General features: G+C 42.4%; 1 protein-coding gene across 3 annotated transcripts in view; it reads right to left on the minus strand.

Annotated features, from left to right (window-relative positions):
- ADCY2 (adenylate cyclase 2) overlaps window positions 1-19332 on the minus strand; it is a 415414-nt gene that overhangs the window by 166887 nt on the left and 229195 nt on the right. For all 3 annotated transcript variants that reach the window (XR_005027034.2, XM_036896715.2, XM_036896714.2), the window contains exon 4: window positions 15331-15480. Coding sequence is in view for 2 of the 3 variants with exons in the window: in XM_036896715.2 (XP_036752610.2) it covers window positions 15331-15480 (150 nt within the window). In the remaining variant the exon portion in view is untranslated. The remainder of the gene's footprint in view (window positions 1-15330; window positions 15481-19332) is intronic.

The following is a 19332-nucleotide window of genomic DNA, read 5'->3' on the forward strand; positions in this document are numbered from 1 at the left end:
ATGACTAGAAGCAATGGGATAAACCATTTTATTTTTTAATGCTGCTCTCTAGAAGGAATCAGTGCTAGACAAGATAAGATATCCATTAACCCAATAACTCCCGAGCTGTAATCATCTGAGTATTTTTAAATAATTAGACTTTTGTTCTTCCTGCGGTTTTAATTAATAGTGTTACTTGTACATCAGGCAACTACAATTATTTAGTCTTAACTCTCAAGCTTTATCAGTTTCTTGGCTCACAAAGTTTCCCTTATTCCCCAAGTTTTTCTCTCTTTTGTTTGAATTATTTTATATATTTTACTTGGAGAAATTCTCAAAATGTCATGTCATAATACATGTGTGGGAGTTGCATTTTCCAAGTCCATGTAAGCCTGAAAGTCCTTACTTTAACCTCATTTATAAATGGTCATTTGACTCGGTAGACAAATTCAAGTGCAAAATACTTCGCTTAAATATTTTTAAGATTTTGCTCTACTGTTTTTTAACATCTGGTGTTTTTCATGAGAAATGAAAATCTGACTCTTATCCTATAGTAGTTAATTTAGTTGTTTTTACTCTAGATGTGTTCCAGATTTCTCTCCTTATCTTTAGAACTGAAAATGTTGGCAGCACAGGGACGAGTCCAATATGGATATCTAGAGGGTCTGTGAAATAAATGACAATTTAGGCTCATAACTCGGGTATCTTATAACCCTCTCATATACAGAAATGTCTCTAAATAATGACTTAAAGGAGGATGGGGATAAAGGTATTACTGTAAGGAAGATGATTAGGAATTGGTTCACTGCTAACCTGGTGATTCAGAAGAGACATCTTCCTTCCCAGAGCTCTTGCACAAACTGGACACTGTCCCACTGGGGCCCCTTCAATCTTCCTGCTGTCAGCATTTCCTTCTTCACTGTCAGTCACCTAGAAAAGCCTCTGTGGCTTGCCGGCTCTTCCTTCTCCAAGGACTTTGACCATATGGATGCTGGCTTTGCTTTTATCATCACTCTAAAAATATTTCCCAGTGAAGCCAGCACCACATCCATCAAATGACCCTCCGCTGTCCTTCTGCTCTGATATAAAGTATTAGCTGCTCTCTATTCTGTGGGCAATTTGGAATTCAGAAAGTGTGTGTACACACACACACACACGCACACACATATGCATTCTAAACATATATATTATAAATATATAAATTTATATATCTCCTAAATATGTTTATAAATTTATATTTAAGTATATATAAGAATATATATTTAGACAGCACACACATACACATGTGCACACACACACACACACACATATTTAGTGAGCACATGCCCCTTGAGTGATAATAAAAATGTCTAAGGTACCTATGACTCTACTAACACAGGCAATATTACTACTTCATCACTTTGATCTGAAAGTTTGTGTCCCCATCTAGTATCCATATTTTGAAACCCAAACCCCACTACAATGGTATGAGCAGGTGGGGTCTTTGGGAGTGATTAGGCTCTACCCTCATGATTGGCATTACTGTCCTTAGAAAAGGCAGCCCCCAGGGCTCCTGTGCTCCTTCCTCCATGTGAGGACGCAGGAGAAGCCAGCCTCTGCAACCTGGGAGAGGGCCTCACCAGGTCCTGACCATCCTGGCACCCTGATCTTGGGCTTCCAGCTCCAGAACTGTGAGCAATAAATTTCTGCTATTTATAAGCCACTAATACAAGGTATTTTGTTACAGCAGCCGGAACAAAGAAAACCAGTTTATAGATGAGGAAGCAGAGGGCAGGAGAGGATACATAAATTCCCCAAAGCCACTTAGGTATCAAGGGATGTCAAAGAACTGAAAACTCCGCCATAAGGGATGAGAGCCATGCTCACAGCAGCTGCCCAGGACTGCCTCTCAGCAAATAGTTCAAGGAGCCCGTGTGAAGAGCAGTTTGTTATTAACCAGGCCAGGGTGTTAGCAGGCTCAGCTTTGCCCTGATGCCAATCAGGCCTTGGGAGGATTAATAAGATTCTCCCCTATGGCATGAATTTGACAAGGGTGGGGTGCAGTGAAAACCCCTAAATGAAGGAGGTGGCTGTGGAAATACCAGTGCAAACTGCACAACAGAGCAATTGGTTATATGGGGCTGCAAAAGAGATACCAAAGATGAAGAAGGGAGACATGAGTTTGGGGTGAGGGACAGCAGTGGTTGCTAGCAGACATAGGGTGACAGAGGAGTGTGGGCTGGGAACACACAGGTTCAGACACTCTGTGTGTGTGGTGGTAATGAAAAATGGGTGTGGAGCTCAAGAGGTGGAGGGTGGGATCCGTGACATGAGAGTCCCTCATCCAGGGAGGATGACTGAAAATGTGCGATGAGCAGAAGGCTGACCAGAGCGAATATGGAGAGAAGGGACCTCTGAGTGGGGTCCTGAAGAGTGTCTGTGCATTCAGGGGAAGGAACAGAAAGAGGGTCTCTCCAAGGATGCGGAGAGAACAACCTGCCCCAGAACCTGGTGGTGCCAGGTGATGGGAACCAAGAGAGGAGGTTTTGGTTTTTCCCTCCAGGAATATTTTTTTCCCAGTAGCCCAGAAAGTGTGCAACAAACAGAAACACTGCAGAAATCTAGGATGGAAAATTTCTTTAAATTTAGCAAGTGTTTTCAGTTGAACAGTGAATTTGGATGGCACTTGACACGTGAAGTCAGGAACTGGGTAAGAAGAAAATAGTTGTAGCTACTTTCTCAAGAAGTGTAGTTGGAGGATACAAGAATAAAGACACCCATCATGAGGTATGCAAGGAAGGAGAACTGTTCTCTTAGTTTATTTATTTTAAAATAGGAGAAACTGGAATGTTTATTAGCAAGGAAGAACATAGATATGTATTATTGGGACTTTTTAGGTAAATAATAATTACAATGCTAAGAGGTTGGTGGATCTTCTAAAGTGCTTACAAGATACATTAGAACTAGAACAGAGGTCTCACAAATCAGTTTTGAAAGGAAAAGGAAATATAAAATAGAATGAGATTATTATTTTAAAAGATTAGGAAACAACCCTAAGTATCAGGAAACAGAATGAGAGATACTGGATATGGATGATATAATGATTATGGCAACGAATGCAAAGGGTCTAAATTGATCTATTTAAAGTATATAAATGTTGAATCACTGTGTTGTACACCTGAAACTAATGTAATACTGTGTGTCAACTACCCTTCAATAAAAAATAATTATCGAAAATAAAAATAAAAATAAAAATAAATAAAGACTAAAGCAAGTTCAGATTTAAAAGCAAAAGCAAAATCACATGGCTTAAAAAATAAATGTTTAAAGAAGCTGGAAAAATTTCCTCCAAACGTGTTTTAAAGGTTTGTGCATTTCATTCTAAAAAACACCACAATCAGCATTTCCTATAAGCGCCAACAAAGCTGCTCTATGCAAACACTGCAGAAAATTAAAGGTAGAAAAACATACAGTTTGCAGGTGATTATTTTATAAGGGTTCAGGAGGAAAACACTGCTAGAGTGACTAGAGAATTTCCTGAGTGTCTGGATACAAGATAAACACACAGAACAGCAACATCCCTGTGGACTGTTTCTATCAGGTAATTGTCACATTGAAAAGAAGACAATCGCTTCAAAAGAGCACCAAAACCTGTAGAGATTTCAGAATCAACTTAATAAAACTGTGTAAGAACTTTGCAGAGAAAACCCTAAACACTTTGCTGACTGATTTACTGGTGTATTTTTGTACATGGAGAAATGGGAAGGCTAAATGAATATACTTGGAAACCTGGAAAAATAATATGATCATATAGTCTATGGAGAAAGGTGAACATGCAAAAAAACCAAACCAAAACAAAGAAAATCCAGGTTAAAAAATATGTAAAAAGGAAGGAGGGTGGTGGTGATCCTGAGAAATACAGGAAGTACTGAAGAACAGCAATTACAGCTGTGAAGTTACAGGGACATACTCCCGGACAGAATAGATTTGGCCTAAAAAGTTAAAAAAGGATATATGATTAAGGAAACTTCATAACATACTAGAACAGAGAAAGAGACCTCATCAGAGAGAGAAAAGAAGTAGATCCACATTTTATATTATGATTATCTATGTTATTCTTTTTTAAGTTTGGGCTGTGGGTCATCTCTGCTTTTGATCTGCATTTTTTTACCACTCCACTTTGAGCACAGTCGACTGTAGACGCAGATCTGAGGATAGTGGAGCAGAGGTGTTGGGAAGCTTGGGTTCCAGGCGACACACAGACCCTTATCCACACCCCCTGGCCCCCAGGAACCCGAGAACCCCTGAGCGGGGTGTGTGTGACAAGAGCAGCAGGCCTGGGTCCTGCTTTTGCAGAGTACAAGGGATCTTGGACATGCATGGTAGCACCTGATTTTCGAATTCCTCATTCCTCTATTCAAGCGTGCCCCAGTGAGTCAGGCAGAACAGGGACAAGTAGAGCACTTTCTCTGAAGCAGCAGAAAAGCACATTTTCCAAATCCATCCTCAACTTGAGGATTGCATAGCTACGAGTTCTTTAGATTTAGAAGACAATCTAGCCATCATTCTCTATTTTACCAGATAGCAAGAGATGAAATGATTAAATTCAATATTGTCTAGGGAAAATGTCCACAAAATACCATGAAAAAAAATTTGTATCTCTTTTCCGTATAATAATGTTCTTATTTTGGCCCCTCTAGGTTTCATGTCCATATTATTCATTCCCCAATGAAAATAAAATAGTGATGCCACTAAAGGCAGGAGACAGTAGCTGTAAATGCTAATTTACATGGGGAATGATAGGAACATTTTTCATGAAAGCATATGAAAAGCAAACTATATTTAAAGGCATGTTTTGCATTTTTACCATTATTCATCAGCAACTGAGAGATCTTGTCAATTTGCTCTCATATGGAATTTGTCACATTTCATGTTCACTTATATCAGCTGATGAAGTACATTGCTCTTTAATGACAGGAGCTCCCTCTGCTCTTCAATAAAGCATTCAGAATCCCACTCCTGGCTTTTCAGAAAGCTTGCTCATTTGAAAGTGTTCCTCTGAGGGCCCAGATTTTGAGGGCTCTTCGATCTATCTGCCCTTTTTAAATAGTAGAGTGACATTCATCTGTGGGTACTGACCCACTGTTTGAAACACCCGCTCCTATATATTTCCCTAAACATTTTTTTCCCTCAACTTTTTAATAAAATCCACCAGCAAAGATTTGAAGTAGTAATTATGTTAAGAGCTGTACTCATTAATGTCAAAATCGAACACAATTTTAAAGATCATTATATTGCAAACTGCCATCACGAATGCATCCATGCACCAAATGTTTTAATAAAGTCTAAGTCACAAGCATGTTTTCAGCAGACCTGCATCAAATTTCCAAGCTTGGGTAATGTCAAGCTTGTATTTTATCCTTGACATAAAAATTGGGTCCTTCAAAGCACACACAACACACAAATTCTGTCTGTACACTCCCCACTGGAAAGGTATTGATCACTTCTGTAACAAATGAGGCTAAAATAACCCAAGTTCATAGAAATATTTCGCCCAAAATTATACTAGAAACTCTTGGGGAGAGGGATATAGACCTGAGAGAGGAAAAACTGCTGCTTATCTTTGTTTATTCCTTTTTTATTCTTTGACACTTTAACATGCCCAAGTGTTACTTTTGTGAAAGATGAATTAAGTGAGCCTCCTGATGGGAACATGCATCTGAGGGTATATGTGCTCCTTCAAGCAGCGGGGAGGTACGAAGCACTCAAAGATTACATTCAACCTGCCCAGAAGTCAGCAGAGACAGAGAAAGATTCATGAACAATGGTGAATCACAAGATTTATGGATGAAGGTGTAGGACACTCAAGAGTCCAGGGGTTGCTCCATCATGAAGAGTCCCAAATGACAAAGGATGTGGGCTGGGGATGGCTGAAAATAACAGAGTTAAACTAAATACATCTAAGTATATATATATACACTTATACTCTTTTCTAGAAAAATCAACCTATCCATCTGCCCATCCCTTCCTGAGAATCAATGATTCAGACTAAAAGAAAGACACATGGGGAAAGCTATGTAATAACACAGTATGCAATATAATACAAGAGCTATTAATAGTCAGTTCAAGATGTATTGCCAGAGACGCCATGGTAAGATACGTAATACAACGTTGGTTTCCATCTTGGGTAAAGAAAACTTGAGCAACAAACTGCCTGGCATTTTCTGGCTCTTGTTTCAAGAGAGCTGTTGATATCGTATTGCCCTTCTTACCTCCCATTTTCTCCTCATCTGAGCTCTGTCATTTCAACCCCTCTGCCCTGGTGACCACCGTGTTGCCAAGACTGGTGATTAATTCTTTACCCTCCTCCCACTGTGACTCTGCTGGCATCTGACTAAGCTGACCTCTGTCCCCCTAAACCTTCTCTCTGGGCTTCTATTGAACTGCACTGTCTGGCGGTTCTCCTACATCATGGACGACGTTTCTCAGTGACCAGCTGGCCCTTCTCCTCAATCCTGCTCAAACAGTGGTGTGTTTGGGGATTTGGTCCTGGGTCATTTTTATCTTTTCTAATCATACTCTCTCCCTAAGGGATCTCCTTTGGTCCTTTAAATACCAACCGATGGTATTTAGATTTGCATTTACATTTCTGGCTGTAGATCTTATTTACAACTACAGCCTGGCATCTCCCCTTGGACATAAAATAGGTATCTCAAAATTAACTTTCAAAACTCAGTTCTAGATGTCTACTCTACCCCTGCCCCACAATAAACATTGTTCCCAAAGACTTTGACCTCTTAAAAGGGGCACACCAACCATTATCCTCTTGCTCAAGTTCAAAGCCTATGAACCTTTCTTGATTATTTTATTTTTCTGTCACCCATCTTGATTATTTTATTTTTCTCTCATCCAACATCTAATCCAACTGCCAACCCCAAAGTGCTTTGATTTCAAAGTATGCTCCAAATGTGTCCACTCCGCCCTGAGGTACTCCTGTCTCTAGCCTGGGCTACTACCACAGTTTGCCATGGGGCAGCTCAGCTAATGCTCCTTCCTTCCTCGGTCCATTCCCCGCCAGCAGCCAGAGGGTTCCCTTGAGAATGTTAATCAATTTGTGTCACTTCCTTACTTAAAACCCTTCACTGACCTCCCCCTCAATAACAAACTTCAAGTCTTTAATGCACTTTGTCAGGCCCAGCATGTGGTCTGGTCCTTAGCTCCCTCTCTAGCTCTCTTCTCTTACTCAACTGTCCCACTGACCTTTATGTTCCTCAAAATCTGGCCAATCTAGTTCCTAACTCAGGACTTTTGAGCATTTTTCATCAAGTCATCATAGGGCTGCATCCTTCTGAAATTCACATTTCAACTCAATGTCACAGCCCCGGAGAAGCCTACCTGAGTGGCCTGTCCAGGGAGCCACTCTACTTTCCCTACCATGCTTTGTCACATTATCTTCTTGCATCATCTTGTGAAATATATGCACTTAGTAAGTTATGGTATGTCTCCTGCAACTGGAATTTAAGCCCAAAGAGAAGAAGACCTTACGCCTCAAGTATTACTGTTCCCTAGGTTAATCCCTGGCACATAACAGATTATCAAAGAAAAAATTGTGAAGTAAGTATTTAGATAGATAGGAGAACTAGGACTTTCCATAGCCTTCATAATCTTGTATTTAATAGAAGAATATATGTAAAAAACATATTTTAACTAAACAGTGTATGTACAGGTTTATGTGCATATGATTACCTGAAATGTTCCTCATATTTCATTCCTGAGTATATTGTATCACATAGTTCTACACACTTTCACATATATGTAAAATATAGGTCTCTGGTAGGAATTTTCACATCCAGCAGATTACATATTCTAAATGGCCCATAATATATAAATAAATTAAAGGGATTTTCTAGAACAAGGAATCCCTAAAACAAAATTTCCTTAAACTTTGAGAACTCTCACACAACCTAAAAAATGGAAACTCCAAAGAATACCTTTTGAAAACTCATATGCAATTAACAACATCCAAAAAATCATAAGCCCTCATTTTTAATCTGGTATAGACATCACTGGTTGCCTCAATTCAGTAAACACAGCACTAATGCCATGGGAGATGTTTTAATTCATGACTGTGCTCCTGGTAATAAACTATTAAACACATAGGTTCAGTAAATTCAGCGTTTTGAAATCAGCCTCATGCTGGTGAGTCCAAACTGTCCTTTTTCCCCTATTTACAGGTAAAATGGCCCATCTGTGGTTTCATCTGCTGGAAGAAAAAAATATGATGTACAGTTTGACTTTGATTGTGGAGAAGACACACATTTTCTCCTGTATTTGACAAATACTAAAAGAATGGATAATTCTCTGTCCTGCAACCAGGACTGACTTTGGAATTCTTTTCTATCGGGGTTTATGTTACTCATATAAAATGATGTGAACTTTATTCAGTCTTCCATCCTTTGACTATTACACAATCTTGGCAGCATCAAAATATTTCGTCACACAGTATAAAATGTAGGCAGTCTCCATGAAAAACTAAAAATTTTCAGGGGCCAAAAATATCAAAACCAGGTGCAACAACTTCAGGGTGCAACAGCTGCTTTTTTTTTCCTTCTTCTTCTGTGCTTCCTGGTATTATCAACAAAGACTATTTTGTGATGCTCTGGAGAAATAGACCTATTCCCCAGGTGTTTCTCTAGTAAGATAGGTTAGTTGCTTCCTCACCAGGGATATTAGAAAGGAAACTACTGGAGGGTTTCATTTTACTATTCAGCTTTTCTACTATCATGATATAAATAGATATTTGCATATATTTAATTCATTAAAAGAATCTCTCCTTGATTAATTATCATAACTCTTTTTTTCCTTTAGAGCAGAATGTATAACTTGTTGAAGAATGAACAATTAGTCACTAATGCTATTTTGTTTGAGTTCCTAATTTCCAGCAGTGGTGTTCTTCATTAGACATCCAGGTTTGACGGTGATTCCTACGCCCCACACTATCCCTCCCCTTCCCTTTTGATTTTGGATCTATAACTGTCATTCTTTCTTAAAGGAGCCACAGTATATATTCACAGCATGGCCTTTATTGCACTCTTTGAAATAATGGTGATTTCAACCATTCTAACTAAAGGTCTTAGAAAATATTCCAGGCTTGATGATTTGAAGGCTACTGATAGATATTTTCTAGAATTGATTTTCATTTCCCATTTAAAAGAACCTATAAGAATCATGGTAAACATTGTAGCATCCTGAAGTATCTTTCCCTGGAACTTCCCAATGAAGTATAACATCAGAGCTTTGTGAGAATTTAAGTCATCAATACAACATAATGAGGTGCAAACTGTTAAAGCAGTTCTTGAACTTCCTTCTCATGGGTCTGAATGGGAAATACTGAGAAAAGCTTTTATGAAATCTTGACTCTTCCATTTTTCAACTTCCAAGCAAAGCTTAAGTGTTGTCTTCTAAATAATTCAGTCTTTCACTAGTGAGTGCTGAGAAAACAGAGGTGAGGAGCACCTGTGTAAGCTGTGCCCTCTCCAGTGAGGGAGAGATACCAAAGAGAAAAGCATGTGATTGATCAGCTAATAAGTGGAACAAAAGGGTGACCAAGCAACATAAATTATAACTTCTCCATCAAGAAAAAGATACCAAAGAAAAAACTACACAAGTGATTATTTAATAAAATGTGGAGGGAGTGAACAGACACACTAAAAACATATTCCATTCGGTGGGAGGGAAGTGTAGTTAATAATCTTTGAGGACGCAAGAGCCCAAGCAGGTCCAGCATAAGGGGACCAAATTGTATGTACTACGGGGTATGATGCTGTATGTTTCTCATGTTTCTGTATCTACTGGGTGCACCACTCTGCCCCAAGGTCATGGATAACATTTGTACTAAACTTTGTTGCTTGAATTCTTCAGGAATTGCAGTGAGAATGTCTCACAGGCTCTTTATGCCCTATTTGGTTTCAACAAGAAGCATATACTATTGACATGTCTCAGTTTGGAGTCCTCCTATCAACACAGGTGAAGACAAGGGCAGAATGATGAGTCCCTTAATATGAGCAGCCAGAACTGCCTCACAGTGTTTGTTCCATGGGTAAAAAGTCAACTTCTGAACAGGGAGAGATGGGGCTGGTAAAAAGAGTGTTTGGAACAACTCTCCACCAAATATCTCAGCAGACAAAGCAAAACATTTCTGTAGTTGATCTGTTTGTCCCAGGGAAGAATGAAGCCCATTGTGGAAGGAACTCTGGGGAGGGCATGGCACAGCTAACAGTCCCTCCTGTCTCAGCGCAGTCCGTGGCCCTGCCCGGGTGGCAGCTGATTTCTGCTGTTCAACTAGTTAATGAAAGTTATGAGAGTTCAAAGGCAAGACCTGCTACTGGCAACCTTCTTAGTGGGATACCATTTTGGATGCTGGAAAGACCACTTCTTGAATTTGGCAAGGGATCAATTAGGACTTCCAGCAGAGGAACTAAGACACAGAGAAGCTAAGAAATTTGACCAACATCATGCTGAAAGATAATATAACCAGGAGTCAACTCAGGTGGTTGGTCTCCAGACTCCATCCTCTTCTCAGCCACAGCACTACAGTGTGGAAATACAGCTGTGGATAGGTTTAACATTGCAGCTTCTTGTGGAAGAGATCGTTTGTATAACTTCCTGAAATCCCTGTGGATGATACATTGCTTATCATGGCAAGGTATTGTCTAATGATAAAAATCAGATAAATGCTTCATATTGTTTTGTGCTTTCTTGTTTACCTAGTAATAATAAATAACATAAATAACTAAGAAATTAGCCCATCTCTAGCTAACTCAGGCTCAGAGATCATTCCAAAAAACCTGCACAGAACCAACATGGAAGTCAGAAAAAGCAACATGTACTGGCTGAATGATCTCAGACAAGGGACTTGGACACTCACTAGGTTGCTCACTAGGTTGAAATGGGAAGATGGACTTACGTCATAGAGCTAACACAGGAATAAAAAGAAAGGATGCCAGGCTGAATCCTGGCTCTGCAGAGATGTCACTGTTCTAATCCCCAGAACCTCACGTGGCAAAGCAGGAACTTCGCAGATGTGATAGATGCAGGATCTATGGGATGGGTGGATCATCCTGGAATAACTTTATGAGAGGGAAGCAGGAGGGTTAGAGTCAGAGAGAGGGAAGAACATGGAAGAGTAGAACCAGAGAGAGAAAGGGAGGGAGCGAGGAAGGGAGAGTCTGATTCTGTGTCGAATCTGAACTGGCATGGAGGAAGGGGCTGGCAGCCAAAGAGTTCAGGCAGGCTCCAGAAGCTCGAACAGGCAGGAAACAGAGTCTCCCCTCAAAGTATCCAGAGGAGCCAGCCCTGCCAAGATTGTGACTTTAGCTTATGAGACTTTGGACTTCCAGCCTCCAGAACCACACCGTAATAAATCTGTTCTATTTGAAGCCATCATGTTTGTGGCAATTTGTTGCAGCAGCAACAGGAAACAGATACAGCAGTATATGTAAAAGCATTAAATAGACTACCTGGCTCATTATGAGGACTCAAATATTAGTCCCTGCTTATCTCCTTTTCCCCCTGGAGAGGCACCAAACTGTAGCAGCCCAAATCTAAAATGACAACACTTTTCCTAGCATCACAAATGGTTAATGCAATACATGCAGTAATGCCCTAATATTCTCTGCTATCATATTAGGATGCAGATGAGTATGTTCATTGTCTATGCAACCCTGGGCACAGAAGGTCCCTGTACTTATGCAACTGAAGTTTGCAAAGAGGAAAAACAGTTTTGCCCCAAAGAGAGCTAGGAAGCCTACTGGGTCACTGACGCCCCATGCTAGGGTACAGATCCAGGTATAATATGGGGTCTAGGCCTTGCCTGACTGGAATTTTCTACTGTAATACATATTCTGTCATATTCAATCCTCAGCATCCTTCCAGATGAAGGCAGACCATGTAAATATTCTTATTTAAAGAATTATATTACTTGAAAACAAAGAGCATATAAATTAAGGAGGGTTTATTTTCTCTCTATAAAAAAGCAAATCCTGTTTTTACTCCTACAGAAGCAACATTTATTCCAACAGCCCAGGCAGTTGGAAGAGAGGGTTCCTGTTTGGTTCTGAATGCAGCTCTCTTCAGTTTCTGAGAGTTTATTACATACAGGCAAACACACTTGCTGTTTTCTCAGTTTTGATAAAGAGCCGCTGTTACCCTGACAGAGTGCTCAAGAGAGGGCTGTGAGTTTACTGCAGGGTGTGCAACCCAAGACAAAAGACCAAACTCACAGCAAACATGTCCAGGCCACAGAAGGTGTCCTCCATGCTAATGAAGTCATTACTTTTCCCACCTTGCAAACAAGTCATGATGTGTGTTGTTTACACACCAGGGCACTTCTCAAGCAAGAGCCCAGATCAGAGAAAATCTCTGCCATGTTTTTCATTCCCCCTCTTCCCAGATCTTAGAGCACACATTGTCACTTGATCCAGATGGGGGTTTTAGTCTCTAGAAATTTGTCTGACTTGCATCGAGGAAAAAATAGCACATTTGAAGAAAAGTTCCAGAGTGGAGGCTATTTTGAAAAATGTCAGAATTCCTAGACACTTCCTGATAGTGTCAACTATTCCTAGCCATGCAGGGGTACAGAAGGGCTCCCCTGACCTTGGCCTCCCTTTCCAAGGGCAACAGGGGCGGAGCTGGGAAACAGCAGCAGGCACTCCTCCGGGTGGCAGGCACTCAGCCTCTGTGGACATCAACTTGCTTTGAGGCACCAGCCAGGAAAGGACAATCAAGATGGATGGTATTTCTACCCAAATAGGGGCTGAAGCACCCTGCTCTGCTTAGCACTAACCCCTCACCCCGAACCAAGCACTTTACAGGACCCTGCTGTTTGCCAGGGTCACTGGGTGAAGCAGTGATGGTTTGACTGTGGCAAAGGTGGGCAGCAAGGGATGCATGGAAGCCCTGGGACGTAGTTTGGTCTGTGAGATGCGTCACTGGGTCTACGAGCGCACCAGGCATCACAGTCTCGAGGGCCACTTGCTCCTCTATGAAGGGCACATAGACACTATTGGCCAATTTTTATCTCCTTGCTTATATATCTGTCAGATCATATCTTACTGATTTTATTAACTGAGAGAATTACAACTGAGAGAATTTTTATTAACTGAGAGTATTTAATTACATGCTGGTCCTAAAAATGTCTAATTTTAATTTCTTAAGTCCTAACAAGAAAAGTACCACCTTCTGGGCACCAGACCCTGAGAGTTGACTCCCAACTTTAGTGGCAAAATACATTTGTGGTGTTTTATTAAACATTGTTAGTATAACATCTTATTTTTCTCCAAAGTGTCCCTTTTATCTTTCCTTATTTTGAAAAGGATCATTAGTCCCTATTTATCAAACTCTGGATTCCATATGATGAGCTATGGAAAAGCTAAGACTTGGCACTGTTAACCAGTATATCTTCATATTACCTGTGTTCAATAGTGTTTTAAATCTGGGTTCTAGAAAATTCTACGGGTACCTCCCATGTGCTCTCATAGGGCCTCTAGAACACAGGATACCCGACAGGACTAGGTCTTCAGTGTCCTAAGGTCAAATCATGCCTGTCTGGCCACTTGGATGCCACAGATCACTTGACCGGGGCCACACCTGGTCCTAGCTGGTCAAGGTCTCTTCAAAGAAGTGTTTAGTGCAGATGAGGTCAGTACCCCGACTTGTTGCTTTTATCACAGCTGGCAGTATACACATTAGGTTATATAATCTCTCTACTTGGAATTTCAGTTCTCCTTAGTCTTGGTGCTGTTTTGAAGTAAACTCAGGGGATGATGGAAAAGAAAGTTAAATATGTCTGTCAGAACAAACCTGGTCTAGTCTCTTCTGTTTGAGAAAGGAAACCATTGATCCTAATACACTGGGGTTCTACAGAGGGAACAATCATAAACACTATGTGTTGTTTGTGAAGCTGCAGAATTTTCTAGAACCCAGATTTAAAACACTATTGAACACAGGTAATATGAAGGTATACTGGTTAACAGTGCCAGTCTTAGCTTGTCCATAGCTCATCATATTGAATCCAGAGTTTAATATATATAGAGCCCAGAAATTAAACATTAATTACTGAATAACTTTGCTATCCTTGTCATAACACAAAATGCTTTTTAAAAAACAAACCATGAGACTTGCTAATAATACCAGTGAGAAAGCAATATGTACAGCCATATCTTGGCGCCTAGAATCAGGCTTGACACAAACTAGGTCCTCAACCATTATTATTTTTTTAATGTTGAATGCAATGCCCTGTTTTCAAAAAGGAATTCCATTACTATGAATCAGTTCACACACAAGGAGAAGTCTAGTGTCAAAACTTAAAGGGTATTTTCTTTTTTTTTTTGCTCCCACTACCACAATACACTCTGATGAGATTTTATAGAATGGACTAACTCAGTACAACATAACAAGTAATATGAAGCGTCTTTCATGTGCCAAATACTGGCAACAGCACAGGGGTTGTGATGAGTGCTCAGAGAAGTGGCGTGTGGTGTTCACAGAGTCCTGCCAATCATTACCTTTATGGGTGGGGACTGGGTTCCTGGTGACAATACACAAAGCCCAGAAAAACAAGACCATTCCCTTGATACCCAGCCATTACCTAAAGTTAAGCATGTCAAACACAGAACCCCTGTATTGTATGGTTTCCCCTCCAGAGCATACCTGTTCCACTTGCTCTTCACCGTCCTTAATGACACCACATGCCCTTGCTTCCCACATCTCGTACTTGTCTAGATTTGTAGTTTTTGCAATGCTTCAGCATAATCTGAGTATTCCCCTGACGTCCCTTCCTGTGTATTGCCCAGAGCAGTCACCACGGGACAGCTTCTGACACTGCAGCTACTAGCTCCTTACCAGACCCTCCCTCCCAACCCCACTCCCTCCCTCCACAATGACTCATCCCATGAGGCCGGCAGGCACCATATAAAGTGCTGTGCAGCACAGAGAGGTAGGCTCAGATTTCAGCTGGGTAAACTCTTGCCACAAACACTATTACAGAGACATATGCTTTAACCCAAAGTGAGTGCGTTAATGAAGCGTTATTATTATCATTTTAATGTCCCCGGTCACGTGCAGATGGCAGCTGATGGGGCTGCCTGCATGTGGCTGATCCTGGGGCTAGTGGGTCAGGTCTGAGACGCTGTCTCTGCTCTTTGGTTGTAACGCCACCAAGCGCACTGCCCAGGCTGGGTGTGGGCAAGGGGATGCTCTGTGTCCTTTCTGATGCCTGTGAATAAATGCACTGTATGTTCCATATTAGGAGTAACAACTTCATCTCAGTAATGCCTCAGATGATGTGGAAATGAGAGTGAGAACGTGTCTTACCTGCTGACGTTTCTCAAACTCCAGCTTCATGCGGGACTTGATGCAGTTGCATGTGTCTTGGTACGTTTGCTGCAGCGCCAGTTCCATGAGGTGCTTGTGGTATGCGCCCGCCAGATTCCCACAGATGAAAATTATCACATTGGCCAGGATCTAAAGAGACAAGAGAGTGGCGCTCAGTAGGCAAGGGTTTCTAACCATAAACACAACGGTCACAACATGTAGTTAGCAACCGTCTTCCAAGATAGGACTCTGCAAGAAGTTAATTTTATTTTTGTTTCCAAATTGACACTATTTGCTTAACAGAAACAGCTATCACGGTTACGGGTTCTGTCCCCATCTGGATCCATGCCATTTGAGGGGTGACTTTGCACTCTCTCCCTTGTCTTTGAGCTTAGCCATGTGACTTGCTATGGCTATTGAAATGCAGGCAGAAATAACCAAGTCAGAGCTAGTCCAGAAAATAAGTGAGGCAATCAGGAAGAGAACATGTCCTGGCAAGCTTGCTGGTCCCGGGAAGATAAAACACTCAAAGAGCTGAGCCTCCCAGGACAACCCACAGGCTACTATCACGGGCTGCTGAGATTTCATGGTTGTTACACAGCATGATTCTGTAATAGGTGACTGATACGGGCTTCCCTCTTACCTAAACTGTAGTCACTGAGCCTGTGTAAATGAAAACCCCTGGTATCTTTTGTTTAAATGGGAATACAGACTTTCAAAATATAAAACTCACTACTCTTTTCATGAAAAAAAATTCATGTCCACAAAAATTGTTGTGGGTTGGGGACAGAAAAAAATAAGGAGAAACTAACAAGCACCTATAATTGTCCTGCCCAGGAAGAACACTCTGCTGTCCATATGGTCTTGCCCCCATTCTACGTCCTCTGCATTTCAACATTTTTGTCAGACTTTGTTTTGCTGAGACCCTCTGTCTTGTTCCAAAAGGACCAAATTCATTCTGAATGCAATGTTTTGCTTTGCTTTTTAAATTTAACATTTAATCCAATGTTTTTCTGATCATAAAACTTATATGGAAGCAGGATTTCAACTGCTTAGATAATATTCAGTTCTATGACTAAATAATAATAATTTAGTAATTTCCACACTATTCAACACTTACTTTATTAATATTCTTCTCATTTGCATAATGCTACAGTGGTCAGCCTTACATGTAAAGCTTTGGCTTCATTGTTTATCATTTCCTTTGGCTCGATTAGCAAAATACACTTGAGTCCAAAGCCATGAGCAGTTTTAAGTTCTTGAAACATATTAAATTTCAAGAAACAAACAGAGGGAATGTGTCATTTATTATCTCACCAATAGTGTATGATGATGGTCTTTTTGGGGTGCACTTGTTCAGCACACTATTTACATAGAGCAAATGATAATAATATATAAAGCTGATTATCACTGACCTTTGCTCTAATGTGTATACAGCTGGACCTACAGGTCTGCCAGAGGATGGATGGTCATACCCAGGTAGAATGCCCATGGCCTCTCCTCCATATGACCATACAACTCATCAACACAATGGCTTCAAAAACTGAGGCCAGGCGTCAGCTACCAGAAGCCCCGCACTCTTCTCTGAACACAGACCAGCAAATCTCACCAGTCACTTGATGCCGTGAACATGGACGGCTGTGACTCGGACAAGCCTTCATGGCTCCCTAGGATGGAACCCTCAATAGATTCACGTGGTCACTCGCCAAATGGGAGCAAGAATTTATCAGGCTGGAGAGGCTGGAGAAGGGTGTGGACACTCACAGCTCAGCCGTTCCTCTGCTCCTCACAGTGGGGTCTCCCCTGAAAAGAGTGGTCATCCTCATCTGTTCTCAGCCAAGTGAACCCAGTGGACCCTCGTGGCCTGTGTGCAGCCAGAAGGATGTGGGTTAATTCGAGGGAACAGAAGCAAGTCCAGCTGGCCCAGACCTAAGCTATGTTCTCCAAAGAGCTGTGACAGTAATAAAAGACACGCTTGGTTCTCTGTCCCCTGACATCTTTGTCTCTCCCTCGATAGGTTCTGAGCATGCGAGGAAACCAGGCTTCCTAAAGCCCAGCAAAACCTGTTTTGGGAATGGAGGAACAAAGCAGGACAGAAGTAGAAATGGGAAGAATGGCATGCGAATAAAAACAGATGCCCCACAGAAGTGGGGGAAGGGCTGGTCAGACTTGAAGGACCTTCCCACTGTGCACCTAAGCCACGGTTTCACAGGCACTCGAGGCAGAGACATCCTGGGGCTCACCCACATTCTCAGCAACTCCAAAAATATCCTTTTATACATCCATATTCCATCTCCCCTCTAGCAGTATGGATGATAAAATACTAACTTTGGGTATTGCTGTGTGTGTGTGTGTGTGTGTGTGTGTGTGCGCGCGCGCGCGCGCATGCACGCGCGTGCGCACACAGTGTGTACATGATGTGTGGTATCTGTGCTGTGTAGTGTATGTGTGAAATATGCATTTGATACATATGCATGTATGCTACCTATGCCTTTATGATTTCTGTGTGATATGTATCTGTACATGGCACATGCTATTTGTGGGAAAAGTGATATATGTATGCATGCTGTGTGTATAGTTTATGCATGGGAGTTACGTGGTTTTGTGTGGTAAGTGCATGCACCATGCATGTCTCAGTGTGATACGTAATATGAGTATGTGACACACGGGGTGATCTGGGTGGGAGGCATGTGTGCACATGTGAGCGTGGGAGCAAGGTGGCCACCTTCAGCATCACTCGCAAAAGTGCCTAACTGCACAGGGCTCTCCTTCCCGCTGCCACGGTGCCCTGTGCTCACACACCGCCCCTGTGGATGTCGGTCCCGGCGCTGCAGGAGCGCTGAGCTGCCTGGCTTCCTGGGTGAGGAGGGCCCCTCCTCTGGCCGCCCGGAGGAGAATGCACAGCCTTGCCCAGTGGTGCACTGTCAGTTCAGCCTAGCCGCACTTTGTTCTGCAAAATGATTATTTACTTTGCCGAAGCTTCTTCCAACCTTGGCATTGCTGGGTTTGCTCTGAAGGACTGTGCCCCACAGAACGCAAGCGACGTGAAGAGCCAACACAAACCAGACTGCGCAGAATTAGGAAATACTATCTTTCCTTGTTAGGTGCAGCTGAAATACTCATCCAAACCACTTCATGATTATCTAGGAGAACTTTGTCTTTTTCTTCTTAAAAAAAGCCTTCAAAGCAAAAATACAAAAATTTTAGGAAGTGAGTTCCTCCACAACAAGAACCAAATGGAGCAACAGAACGGCACAAAGCCGACGCCTGTTCCGGCCCCCTCAGCAGGGAGCACGGATGGGGCGTGGCTATACAACTCCGAACCCCGCCCACCGGCGGCCGGGGAGGCCCTTCCTGGCTTCTTTGGGAACCCGACCCGCAGCGGCTCCCGCTGGATGCCCGGGCCCAGAGCAGGGGAGGTGCACTCAGGTCCCCAGGACTCGGGGCCCCCGCAACCCCTGCCCCGCAGGCCTGCTCTGGCGTGTCTGTGGTCCTTGTCATCTCCTGCCCTCCCCACCCCACAGCTGAGGCTCTGCTGTCCCTGGAGGGGACAAGGTGCCCTACTCAGGCCGGTCCACCTCAAGCTCTCAGCTCCCACCTGAGCCAGGAAGACAGCAGCTTGTTTTGCATGGGCAGCTCCTTTGGAGGGCCTTCTCAGCAGAACCACTGGCCTTGAGTCACCGTTCTTTTATTCTGTGGCCTTTTCCTTCCCACACATTGGGGCAGTGAAGGTGACAGGCCACCTCGGCCCATAATGCAACTGCTGGCCCGTCTGCCATCAAGCCTGGCCCACGCCATCACTGCCCCCTTAGTGACTGTCACCGGGCCAGCTGCCTCCTCCTCCAGCTCAGCCCAGCATCTGTGTGCTATGTTGGACCTCTATGTGTAGCCTGAGGCCAAGGTACCCTCTGCCCCCAGTACTGCTGGGCCCCTGCCCATCACGATGTGGCTGTCCAGGCAAACGCTGCCTATTAAAAAGTTCACCCAACATTCAGCGAGGGA

The sequence above is a fragment of the Manis pentadactyla genome, chromosome 2 (assembly GCF_030020395.1).
Source record: "Manis pentadactyla isolate mManPen7 chromosome 2, mManPen7.hap1, whole genome shotgun sequence".
Classification (NCBI taxonomy): domain Eukaryota; kingdom Metazoa; phylum Chordata; class Mammalia; order Pholidota; family Manidae; genus Manis; species Manis pentadactyla.